Consider the following 13,977-nt stretch of genomic DNA (forward strand, 5'->3'; position numbering starts at 1 on the left):
ATCCATTTGTATGTTGGCTAGTCAAAAATTGCAGATCTACAAGCTTGTACATATTGTTGAAAATATTTGCTTTTTGTTTCTCTTCTGGGGGGTCCCTGGCACAAAGCTTTTTCAGATGGGGGTCCACGGCCAAATATATACATTATGGTTTTTTTTTAGAACCACTGGCATGCAGTACATGCATGGAGACACTAGGATAGGAAGACTATAGGAGTGAGTTGAATGCACACACACACACAGTGTGTGCGTGTGCGTGCGTGCGTGCGTGCGTGCGTGCGTGCGTGCGTGCGTGCGTGCGTGCGTGCGTGCGTGCGTGTGTCTCACACACACACACACACAGTGTGTGTGTGTGTGTGTGTGTGTGTGTGTGTGTGTGTGTGTGTGTGTGTGTCACACACAGCGAGAGAGAGAGTGGACAGGAGATTGAAACGGTTCAAATGGTTCATTTGTAGAGGAAAGACTGGAGCCTGTGCAGAGGTTTCATGGTTCACATGTTTGTGATTGAAGAGCATAGTCTTGTTTTGCTGTCCCAGCAGCTTCCCCTTCCCCCACCCGAGAGGAACTCTAGTGGTTTGTGGTAATTATGGCTAAAACGATTACACTGTCAAATCCTGAGTGTTGATTTAACTCTGAGAGTGCACAAACGGAATCCAAATGGACCAGTAAGAACTGTAGTTGAACTACGGACACGCTACAGATACATGACACACACACACACACACACACACACACACACACACGCACACATGCATTGCACACTCACTCACCTCAGCAGACCAAAGCCCTTCTTCTTGTTCTTCTTCTCTGGCTCTTCCACCTCCTCCGATTTCTTCTTCTCTTTCTCTTTCCCCTTCCCCTTGTTCTTCTCCTTCTTCTTGGCCTTGGCCTTCTTCTTCTTGTCTTTCTTGTCCTTGTCCTCCGCCTGATCCCCGGCTCCCTGGCGGGACGAGCTGCTGGCGGGGGTGTCCCTGCCCGAACTTTGGTCCGTGCCGTCGTCTTTACGAAGAGGAGGAGAAGGAAGAGGGGGACGAAGAGGAGGAGATAGAGAGTTATATTAAAAGAAAGGCAGTGATGGGAAAATGATGACTGTCTTTTTTTTTTACTTTGCGCAATTTGGCATCCCTAAACCCAATGTGTAAAAATTGGCAGGTGTAGTAGTAAGAATAATAATCATCATAATAAATTTTAATAATAAATTTTATTTGTAACGCACTTTATATTTGAAGCAAATCTCAAAGTGCTACAGGAAAAAAAAACATAAAAAGAAAGAGAAAACAACAATAAAAAAGTAAAACAGTGAAATGAATAAAATTCAGATCAAGTCAGCAGGCACAGTAGAAGTTTAAAATAAAAATAAAACAACTACATCTCTGTCTATGCAAATGCCTTGTTAAAAAGGAAGGTTTTTAGGCCCTTTTTAAAAATGTCAATCGACTGTGGTGTCGTCATAATAATCACAATAATCACAATAATCATAAAACTATATTTGTGTAGCACTTTTAAAAACAGTGCTAAAAGTGCTTTATAAAAAAAATTATACAATTTCAACAACACAACATGAAAGAAGAAAATAAATGGTAAACAAAAGCAAAAACAAATCAAACAAAAACTCAAATAAACTTCCATTAAAAACAAATAGAAAGCACAAAGGCATGAATGGAGATAAGCCGGAATAAAAGAGAGACAATAAACAGATACGATAATAAATAAACAGTATGAAAAGGCCTTGAAATAAAAGTATGTTTTTCAGAAGTGATTTAAAGGAAGCCTTAGATCCTCAGGCAGGGCGTTCCAAAGGGTTGTTCCCCCCCCGGGATCTAAGGTAATGAGGCCAGTTTGAGGAACAACCAAGATGACTCTGACGGAGGATCTAAGGCTGTACTCAGGCTCATACGGGACCGACATATTGTCGCTGTCGGGCAGAAACCTCCTATCTCCATATTCTAACTTCTTGTGTTTTGTTTGTAAATTAACGCCCTACTTGATCACACTACAGCGTCACATGAAAGCATCAAAAGCAGCAGATCAACAAGCTCGAAACGCGGCGCGAAGCGTCGCGTTTCGAGCTTGTTGATCTGCTACTTTTGACCCTTTTGAATGTGAATCCTGAGAAGTAACAGTTTAGGACATATAAGGTTTCCACCCGACAAAGACGATATCTAAATGTAACTGGGAGCCTGGCCTCGCAACTGCAAGACTTAAAAAGTCACACAAAGTAACATTTTGAAATAAATTCTGAGATTCAAGATAGTAGCAAAGTATACAATAGCAGGACGGTATCACAGTTTAGTAAACACTGTTATCTAAAGTGGCTTTAACACTATTCATAACATGCAGGGTCAAAAGAGGTGAGATTTGTTTAATGTCACAATTGTGACTACCCTTGCGATGAACACCTATTAGATTGAGGGTTTGGAAAAAATCTGGTAGACAGTTGCACACGTACGCACGCGCACACACCCATTTCTTTATTCAAAAGAGCGCAATTAATAACTTTACAGTAAATTAAATAACCGTTATTTAAGACTGGAAAAATGCTAGATGAGTAAGTTTTGACGCCTCATTACTTGTTAGACAGAGTGGAGGCATGGCCCGGAATTACAATTATCACACACAGTGTATGACAACGGACTCAGGCACACGCACACATAATGCCTGGACACCTGCTCACAACACACACACACACACACACACACACACACACACACACACACACACACACACACACACACACACACACACACACACACACACACACACACACACACACACACACACACACACACACACACACACACACACACACACACACACACACTTTAAAAAGGGAAGGAAGATGAGACTCTGATGTGTAATTAGCAGAGCAGCTTTTTCAAACACCACCTGTCAGAGTTTGAAAGACAACCACAACCAAATCAAACTGCTTTATTGGAATTGAGGGTCAACTTCATTTAGACGTCAATTACCACTACCAGGGGGGGGGGGAGACTGTCAAGCAATAACATGAAATTGTGTGTGTGTGTCCTTTCTCTCCATGATGCAAAAAAACATTAAAACTGTGAAGCAATGTCCACAGCTTTGATCCACACAAATTTGTATTACTATTATGTGTGTGTGTGCGCGTGCGCGCGCGCACACACACACATGTTATCTTATGCAGCCAGTGCACCATCTCAAGGCTTAAAGAGTCACATCAGTCCAAGACAACAAACAAACATAACACACTCCGTCTGCACTCCTTCTTCTAAATGGACACTAATGTTTTTCTGTGTGTGTGTGTGTGTGTGTGTGTCTGTGTCTGTGTGTGTCTGTGTGTGTGTGTGTGTGTGTGTGTGTAAGAGAGAGAGAGAGAGAGAGAGAGAGAGAGAGAGAGAGAGAGAGAGAGAGAGAGAGAGAGAGAGAGAGAGCATAATGTTTCAGAGAACTGTGCCCTGTCAATTAACAACAGCTTTCAAAGTGTGAACTTGTTATAAAAACGGTGACAGACACGATTGCTCTGTGTTTGTGTGCATATGAACATGATAGGGGTGTGTGTGTGTGTGTGTGTGTGTGTGTGTGTGTGTGTGTGTGTGTGTTGGGGGGAGCGGGGTGTTGACACGTCCTATTACTTCTATCCTGTGTGAGTCAAGTCACCTGACTCATTACTCTGGTGTTGACTGACACAAGTGAGCTGCAGATAATGTGAAATGCGCGGCTAAAATGGACCATCTACGAGCGCGCGGTGAGCTTGTAGATCGGCTATTTATGGCGCGCTACACCTCCGCTCGTTGAAGTATAAACCGGGGCTTAATGTGGGGCTGCAGAAATGAAACCTTGGTTTCAAGAAAAGTGCCTCTGAATCGACACAGTTGAACGTCGGAGGGGATTTTTCAAAGCTGCTCTAGGGGGGAACAAAGGTAATGTCTGTGCTAGCGAAAATAAGGCTGAGGGCCTCCTAGACAAAGGAGAGATGTTTCACCTGTGAGCCTTGTGAGTAGTAAGCACTTTTTTTTCAGTGCAGGCTTATGTAAATTAGTCCTGGTTAGCCCGAATTTGAATGAACTCTAATAGAGACGGGAAGGCATTGACAGAGATACAGCTATCCCGGAGCGAGCCACCAAAAAAAATCCCCTCGAATTCAATCTCTGCCTCTAATCTATTCTGTACAAACGGCAGACACAAATGAATAAACATGGTTAGCATTCGTTATATTCATTTTTTCCTGGAGTGTATTCTCTCTCCTCTGCGGAATTAAGAAGCAGAGAATATCTCTTCTGTGTTGCAGGCAAAGACCTTTCCTCTTTGCAGCAATGCACAGATATGCATTTGTAAAAGTCACGCACCACACACACACACACACACACACACACACACACACACACACAAACACACACACACACACACACACAATCGTATAGCCATGCATACTGAAATCAGTGGTGTAAAGTAACTGAGTACATTTACTCAGGTACTGTACTTTTTGAGGTATTTTTACTTTACTGGAGTATTTCCAATTTTCAGTACTTTTACTTCTACTCCACTACATCTCAGAGACACATATTGTACTTTTACTCCACTACAATTATTTGAAAGCTTTAGTTACTAGTTACTTTGTAGATTTTGATTATTATTACAACACCACTTACACACAGTATACATACTTTGGCAATTTGAAATAGGAGATCTACAAGCTCGCAAGGCGACGCGTCGTGAGCTTGTAGATCTGCTATTTTCAAAGGATTTTTATACATTTTACATTTGAAAACTTGTGAAATGGGACCTTCTGCATAATGAGTACTTTTATTTTTGGTACTTTAAGTACCTTTTGATACCAATACTTTTGAACTTTTACACAAGTACATTTTGAATTCCGGACTTTTAATGTGTAACAGAGTATTTTTATACTACAGAGTATTTCTATACTGCAGTAGTGATACTTGTCCATAAGTTAAAAAAAATATAGTACTTTTTCCACCATGCACTGACTGAAACCCTATACCCTCTCTTCATCCGTCTTACCATCGTCGTCCTCAGCCGGCCCGTCGTAGGACTTATCGATGGCCGCCCGGAAGCTCTCGTTGCAGCCTCTTCCTCTGACCATATTAGGGCGCGGGCGGTGGAAGGGGAGGAGCTCGTTCTTGCGGCTGACCTCCGACATGGCCGTCTGGAGACTCTCCAGAGAGCTGGACTTCTTCAGGCCCAGGGTGGGACCCAGCTCCACGGGAGGGGAAGGGGCTGAGGGAGAGAGAGACAAAGACGGATGGAGCGAGAGAGGGGGAGAGAGACACACAGAGAGAGAGAGAGAGAGAGAGATTCTCGGTTAGTCTGGTTGGGCGGTAGCCACGTATCAACAAGTATCAATACTGCAAGTACTCTGTTACAAGTAAAAGTCCGGAATAAAATATTTACTTGAGTAAAAGTACAAAAAGTATTGGTATCAAAATGTACTTAAAATACCAAAAGTAAAAGTACTAAAATGTTTGAAAATAGCAGATCTAACAAGCTCATCGTCGCATCGTAGATCTTCTATTTTCAAACAGCTTGTAGATCGGCTATTTTTAAATAGCCTAGGTATACAATAGGGCTAAATTGGTTAATGTTTGTTTTATAATGTAATAATTTATATCTGCAAAGTAACTAGTAACTGAAGTTTTCAAATAATTGTTGCGGAGTAAAAGTACAATATTTGCCCTTGCGATGTAGTGGAGTAAAAGTAAAAGTATAGACAAATACTCCAGTTAAGTAAAAGTAACAAAAAATTGTACTTAAGTACAGTACTTCAGTTTATGTACTTAGTTACTTTACCACCATCGCTGATTTGCCTGCTGGCCAAAGACGGAATTTGAAAACAGGAGCCAGGCCAGCTTTGAAGTTGAAACGTTCTCTTTTATTTCTCCCCTAGTACCCACTTGGCCCAAATGTAGTATCACTTTACTGCCGTGGGCTATTATTCCGGCAAATCTACACAAAGCTTTTTCCAAAAAGACATTAGGGACCATTTCGCATGGAAAAAAATTGGGGCCTGTCGGCATTGACGTCATGTAGGATGTGGCCACAGCGTTGGAGAGGCAGCTCAACATGCCTGTGTCCCCGTCTGGCCTGGTTTGGGCACTTTTGAGAATTGATAATTGACGAGAATTCGCCCACACCGCCAAGGACGAGATTTGACGAGAATTCTTTGGTCGGGGGGTGGGGGGGCGGAGGAGAAGAGTACACCCAGAAATCACGTGATCACAACAGCAAAAAAATCACAAACGTTTTCTGCTTGTTTTTCAAAAGACAAGCCACATTCAAACGGCCATATACTGTAGCTCTGGAATGGAGGATCGCGGCCGGACATTCTCCCCCCCCCCCCCCCCCCCCCCCCGATTCTACCGGACCCCCGTGCGTGTAATGAGCCAATCTCCGAGAGGACGCCGGTCATGGAGGTACAGTAAAATCGCCGTTTTCTGTGGCAAGGGGACGTTAGACGGATGAATTAATTCATTAATTCCTGGCAGTGAAAGAGTTAACGGAAGAAATCACACACATTTCACAATAATTTCAGAATAATAAATAAATAAAAGTATGAAGTATGGCCACTCAAAATATGCTTTCTCCTCAATCGTGTAATTCTTTCCTCCACACAGTCAAATCCATGTGTAACTCTGAGAGTGTACCCAATGGACCCTCACGGGTCCATTGGGTTACATTTGTACACTCTCAGAGTTAAATGGCAGGTAGCAAAAGGAGGCTGGGTGTTGAGTCAAGCTAGGCCCCGAACTCTGCCGAGCGGAGCACGAGCGATAGAGAGGTGAAGTTAGGTTTTAACTATGCTGTTGCTGAGTTTATGATGGATGTGAGGTCTGCTTCCTCCGCCACTCCTCTCCATCCATCACCACAAGCACACTGTGGAGGATATTAGACCCAGGGAGGCAGGCCGGGAGGGAGGGACTAGGGCTGTCACGATCGTGACATTTTACTCGACGATTAATCGTCATACAAAATAATTGCGATTAACAAAATGGTGAAATTATATTCATGTTTGTAAACACAACACAAGACAGAATTGCACAGGGCAGATGTGAGATGTACTATGGCCAAAAGAGTACATCTCGTCGCAACATGTTGCAACGTGTTGCAACATGTTGTGAGCTTGTAGATGAGGTATTTACGCTATTTTTGAAACATGTATGAAAATGCATGGGCTTAGCAGGGACGGAGGCAGGGAGGTAGGATGCAAGGGAAGCAGGGAGGGAAGCAGGTACCCAAAACAAGCATAAAGAGTGATGGAGGAGAAATGGATGGATGGATGGATGATGCAAGTATTCAGCGGAGACTGAGAGCAAGGCGCTGATGAGAACGGAGGTTTGAGCTGAAATACAGGCCGTGTGCCATTCCATAGCTGAGACATGCATTGACACAGTAGATGCAGGCAATACAAGGCGTGTGCGTGTGGGCGGGAAGTTCACCTTTAAACATGTGCATGCGTGAGCTAGCTCCTCTGTTTTGGTATTTGCCACATTAATCAGGAGAACGTTGTGTGTGTGTGTGTGTGAGAGAGAGAGAGAGAGAGAGAGAGAGAGAGAGAGAGAGAGAGAGAGAGAGAGAGAGAGAGAGAGAGAGAGAGAGAGAGAGAGAGAGAGAGAGAGAGAGAGAGAGAGAGAGAGAGAGAGAGAGAGAGAGAGAGAGAGAGAGAGAGAGAGAGTGTGTGTGTGTGTGTGTGTGTGCGTACGTACGTGTGCGTACGTGTGCGTACGTGTGCGTACGTGTGTGTGTGTGCGCACGCTTGTCATATCACCTGACCACACATACATTTAGCCTGTGTGTTTGTCTGTGCAAACAGGTTTATGTGTATCTGTATACAATACATTGAGAGGTCTGGTGTGGTGTTTGGTGACAGTGAGAGAGGGATGAGGGCAGGAGGGAGGGAGGGAGGGAGTGGAGGAATGAAAAATGAATAGAGGGAGATAAGCAAATACAAGTCCACTCTGGAAAATCATCTTGGGAGAGAGAACGGGGCGAGGGAGGCAGGAGAGCAGTGAATGAAGTGAGAGAAGGAGGGAATGACAGAGAAAAATGGGGGGCAAAGGATACTGGGCTCGCTGCCAGTTTTAAAACGGGACACGCCCACACACACACACACACACACACACACAGGATTGGGATTCCATGCTTGCTGCGGCTTGTCGATACGATGCTTCTGTGATTCATGATAGTTGGACCTGCATCACTTTACCTAATGATTCACAGCGCACACCACTGCTATGCGCGAGTGTGTGTGTGTGTGTGTGTGTGTGTGTGTGTGTGTGTGTGTGTGTGTGTGTGTGTGTGTGTGTGTGTGTGTGTGTGTCACAGCAGACCAGATCAGAGGAGTGATGTGACTTCCACATCCATTTAAATAGTCATTAAGCAAACACACACATACTCACCCCCACACACCCCGCCCCCCCTCCACCCCCCCCCAACAGCAGCATCCCGCTAGATAGTAATGGACACGGAATTTATGCACATGAATAATTTGAGTGTGCTGCTGGGGCGACAGGAGATGGGCGGCAAATGACAGGTAACCAAAGGAAAGTGTGTGTGTGTGTGTGTGTGTGTGTGTGTGTGTGTGTGTGTGTGTGTGTGTGTGTGTGCGTGTGTGTTTTCATGTATCTATGTAAGCATGCACAATAGGACATGTACTGTATATCGTCTCTGTCGGGTGGAAACCCCATACGTCCAAAACTGTTACTTTTCAGGATTCAAATTCAAAAGTATCAAAAAGTAGCAGATCCTCGAGCTCAAAACGCGTCGCTTCGCGCCGCGTTTCGAGCTTGAGGATCTGCTACTTTTTGATACTTTTGTGTGACGCTGTAGTAGGGCTGCACGATTCTTGCTCAAATGAGAATCACGATTTTCCTCCATAAGAATTGAGATCACGATTCTCACACGATTCTCACACGATTCTCACACAATTCTCTTGTAAATATAAAATTATTAAGCAAAAAAAAAAAAAAAAAACCTTTTTTTATTTTTTTATTGAAAAAAAAAATCGTCATAATCTAAAATCGAGATTGCATAGGTGTCTGAATCGAGATCACGATCTTTTTTCGATTAATCGTGCAGCACTACGCTGTAGTATGACCAAGTAGGGCATTAATTTATGAAAAAACTATGGGTTACTATCGTAACCCCGGTTATATGAAATACGAAGCGAGAGCTCTCGCTATGGGAGCGTGCCCTCTAGTGTTCGCGCTAGAGGGCGCTCTCCCATAGCGAGACCTGGAGCGGAGTAATACAATATAACACAAAAAGTTAAAATATGGAGATAAGAGGTTTCTGCCCGACAGCAACGATTTGTGTAAAGTCTGCTTGTTGCCAAGACGACGATGACGATTAAGGACGTAACGCCAATGTGACGTCGCCCTAAGATCATACGACACCATGTCCCACCCATAAGTACAGAGGAACGCGGGAGCGGCCAGCAGACCAGCTGTAGGATAACCACCTGAAGAATACTTGGAGACTTGAGATAGAGCTTTACCTAGAAGAACTATTCCTAGATAGAGCCATACCTGGAAGAACCATTCCCAGAGGAGCTTCCTAGAATCTCATAGTTAGCTGAGCCGCTCGTCTCAGCCCCAAACAACCACACTACTTGCGACAGTCCCAGGAGCCAGTAGTACCTAACGAATAATACAGTCCTTTAATACCACATCGAAGTCGTGACAGAGTCCTCTGTTACACTGCTCCTCTGTTAGAAGTGTGTGTGTGTGATGCTGTGCCCCACTTCAATGAGGTGCTCATGACTTTTCAGCAACCCAGAAGATTTCTATAAAGATGAGAGCAAAAAGGTCGTGCCATGGAAAATGGCCAAAGTCAAGAGATTCATGGTCGTTTCAAGCCCACGCACACTCGAGCTGGCAGTTATCTAAGATTATCAACTGAACTGTTTGTTTTACATTTTGAGGGCGCTATACTTCTTTGAGAAGAAAGCAAGTATAATGGTGTTTGAATGGGTTCCATGGACTCGGTGCGTGAATGACCCCGTACATTTTCAGTTTTCGAGAAGCAAATGAAACTGGAGGGAATTGGAGCTTTTGGTGCATTAGCAGTCATACGGCACACGATGGATGTGAACTCAGAGTTACACACAATGAGCTGTGTCCTCCCACTCCATGTCACGAGTCAGTGTTACACGGTCAGATTAACCCATTCAATCCGGGAACTCATACTGTGTCATTTTAGATTAGTTTTTTTAGCTATAACCGCAAATCTTTGAATACATATTTTGAAACAACATTTTTAACTCAAATCTTTGCGTCTGGGGTGTCGCTGGAACAACACATTTTGATGGGGACCGGCGGCCAAAAACATATAAGTTCAGGGGGACCACGACAAGAAAAGCTTTGAGCACCATTGACATAGCAAGAATAGTTTTTCAGAAAATTTAAGACATTTGTTGAGACATTTGACAGTTATAAATGTTCGCTTTAAAAAAGATATATTCAAAGATTTGCAAAAACTCTAACGATTTTACAAAAATAGCAGATCGACAAGCTCATAATGCCTCAGTGCCGCGCTATGAGCTTGTATATCTGCTATTTTTTAATAGCCCAAATAAATCTTAAAATGACAGCGATGCGTTCCCGGTCTGAAAGGGTTAAGCCCACACTGCAGCAAGTATAAACAAACAAACACAGAAGGTCCTCTCTCTCCCGGTTCTACAGCTTGAGGCAACGGGAGTGCAATGCACTGTAGCATAATCAGAGAAGGTTTTTGGGTCTTTTAGCAGAGAAATGTTGTGCTTTCGCTGTGTCGAGCGTGCTGCATTTTTTGATGCTAAACCTTCGGCCTCCTAGCTGCGATTCTGTCGATGTCTTTATGCCATTAACTGGCTGCGCCCAAAAAACTCCATTTCAACCTCTGAGAACTTGTCTTAAGGACTCATAAATGTACTTTATTTATTTATTTTGTTCAACTTACTTTCACACTGATCCCCACCGAATGTGAAATATTAATATAGGCATTTATCAATACCATATGACCCCTAGGATCATCATACGGTACTTGCAATTGACTTTCTCTTCAACAAGTTGAAGTGAGTGAGCTCTGCTGAATGTATACGATCGACAGAAAGACGAAAGTGCAGAAAGAATGGATTCGACCATAATTAGAGATACAGTTTTCATGGCACAGCAGAGATTCGTCCGCCGTTGTTCACTGTTACAAACGACGTCGTTAAAAAACGATCCGCACACGGCCTCCCACTAAAAGTCAAAAGTCAGTGCTACACTACAGTATGTGTACAACCCAGGCCCACTCAACGGAATGATGTGCCAAGTTTCATGTGAGGAGATGCCCGTAGGCAGTGTTAAAACAGCAGATCTGACCACTTTCTATGCAATTACATTTTAACCCATTCAAACCGAGAAAATAGCAGATATACAAGCTCATAGCACGGCACAGAGTGCTGCGCTAAGAGCTTGTAGATCTGCTATTTTTGGAAAATCTTGAAAATGTGTGCAAATCAATGAATATATATATTTTTAAGGGGAACATTTTTGACTAAAATCTTTGCTTCTGGGGGTCCCTGGAACAAAATATTTTCAGATGGGGGTCCGTGGCCAAATACAAACAATTTTGGGGGTCCTTGACATGAAAAAGTTTGAGAGCCACTGATATACAGTAGCAACATAAGTTTTTTTCAGAAAACTGTTAGGATTTAGAAGACATTTGTAGATGCGTTCTCGGATTGAATGGGTTAAAACCAAAGGCACGGAGGAGAGTTATGCAAGTTTTACGTTACTGGCAGTTATAGATCATTGGTTCTCAAACTGTGGGTCGGGACCCCACCGGGAGATGATATAATATGCAACATTGTTCTCTCACTCAACAGCAAACAAACCAGTGTATTACAGGATTGTTTTTAATACCTCTAAAATGGGGGGGGGAGATTGATGCGTCAGTAGTAAGAAAAAGGTAAATTGTGAAAATAGCTGATGTACAAGCTCACAAAGCCTTGCATTTGCGAGGCGTTGTGAGCTTGTAGATTGGCTATTTTCACTGCATTTAGAGTCAAACCAAATTGTAACTGTAAGTGACTCAACTACTACAATTCCAAGTGTTTGTCAAGGTGGGGGGTCCCCAGTTCAAATATGATTAATTGGGTTAGGTGACTTTTAAAAAGCAACAACAAACTAGCAACTTACTGTACTTCGGGACCACTCACCTATAGCAAGTGATAGAAAGGCGTCTTTAAGGATTCTGACCATCAACTTCACAACACATACAGTACTGTGTATACAACAGGCAACTCGCTTCAAGCTAATGGTCATTGAAAACAAGACATAACAGGGTGGCCGCCCATGTCCAATCTTTAGCCTATTGATAGAAAGTTAATCCTGTATTATGTGCAGTTTGTGAATGAAGTCGCACAAATCACAATGCTTGTGTTCATGTCCTATAGTGTGGTGATCGACGGTCTACACCTAATTTGTCCAAACGGTCTTTAGACCTCACCAATAACAACAAGCATCTGTAATACCATCCATCTTTCGCTGTCTTTGTGACTTGCACTTCAGTGTTGATTTGATTTCGTCGACTAAAACTGATGAAAAATGTTCGTCGGCTACCTTTTTTCACTGACGAAAACTAAATAAAAACTAAGCTATGGTGACTAAAAACTAAGATGAAATATATTGACAATTTCGTCAATAAATAAAAACTAGACAAAATGTTAGGGAGGGACTAGTGGAGAAGAGATCCAGTAGAACTAAAAGACAAGTCATTTTACGTTTGGTTGCGCTCGGGTGTTGCGCTCTGAAAATAGCAGATCTACAAGCTCACAACGCGTCGCGCTGCGACGTGTTGTGAGCTTGTAGATCGGCTATTTTCAGCATGCAACCAAATGTAAAATCAGCCCTTACGACGCCATCAAGGCCCGCCAAAATACATTTTAGTCGACTAAATCAACTGTAGGTCGACTATAATCTTATGATATTTAGTCGACTAAAACTAGACAAAAACTAAAAAATTTCAGGCGACTAAAAAAACTAAATGGAATTCTATTCGAAAGACTATGACTAAAACTGAATCAAAATGTGCTGTCAAAATCAACACTGTTTCACTTCATTGTGAATTTAAGGCTTTCATGCACACTGTAGCTGAGATTGGTCTACTTTTGAGGGAACAGATGTACATAGACAACCCCTATTCTAGACAGCTTAGCCTTAGGCTACCACCACCACGCCATAAAAATACATTTGCCTGAAGCTCAGCCAAGAAGAAAATTGGTCAACATAGGGTATAAAAGGACACCAAACCAATACTTTAACCATTTGAACCCTATAGCGTACCTATTCTGGGGGAAACATTCGGCGAAAACAGCATATCTACAAGCTCACGACTGATTACTTGTAGATCAGCTATTTTCAGTGAAGATATTTAGTGTAGAGTGAAAATAGGAGGGGGGGGGGGGGGGCTATTAGTGGAGCCCTTGTAAATCCAGTCAACTAAGTACTGGGTTTAAGTGGTTCAAGACAAGTGACATGCAAACTGCCTTTGAAACTTTGGCTAATAGTGTGTGGTCTCTGAGAATTGGCTTCAAAACGCAAATGTACATACAAAAATAATCCACGGTCTTCCAGCTGCCAGCGACACAAGAATCAAGGCCGCCCAAAGACACAACGTTGAAGCACATTGTATGTTGGAGGTATTACGCACTGTAATCACATTCAAAAGATAATCCGCTGTTTTCATACTCCCAAACTGTGTGTACACATTAAAAACCCTCCGTGTTAGTTTAACATTTATGTAATTTTTTACACTAGAGATTAACACTGAGGATTTTACTGTGTATGAAATTGCCAACAGCCTCTGAACGGATCATATTCAATACTTGGCAACTCTAAATGAGATGACATGAGTCTAAATAAGCATTTGGTGTACCGTGTGTCTTTAAGTCATATTCGTTGTACAGTAGATAATCCAGCTTTTATCGCTGAATAGGCACATGTGACTTGTATTTCACTG

The 13,977-nt window shown here is 42.8% G+C and overlaps 1 protein-coding gene across 1 annotated transcript in view; it reads right to left on the reverse strand.

Annotated features, from left to right (window-relative positions):
- Nucleotides 1-13,977, reverse strand: part of LOC308073730 (partitioning defective 3 homolog B-like) — a 381,612-nt gene that overhangs the window by 152,293 nt on the left and 215,342 nt on the right. Inside the window, exons 18-19 of the mRNA XM_080412818.1 lie at nucleotides 4,999-5,214; nucleotides 768-996 (exon numbers count right to left, since the gene is read on the reverse strand). Of these exons, the coding sequence (XP_080268944.1) occupies nucleotides 768-996; nucleotides 4,999-5,214 (445 nt within the window). The remainder of the gene's footprint in view (nucleotides 1-767; nucleotides 997-4,998; nucleotides 5,215-13,977) is intronic.

The sequence above is a fragment of the Gymnoscopelus braueri genome (genome assembly GCF_963280865.1).
Source record: "Gymnoscopelus braueri genome assembly, chromosome: 18".
Taxonomy (NCBI): domain Eukaryota; kingdom Metazoa; phylum Chordata; class Actinopteri; order Myctophiformes; family Myctophidae; genus Gymnoscopelus; species Gymnoscopelus braueri.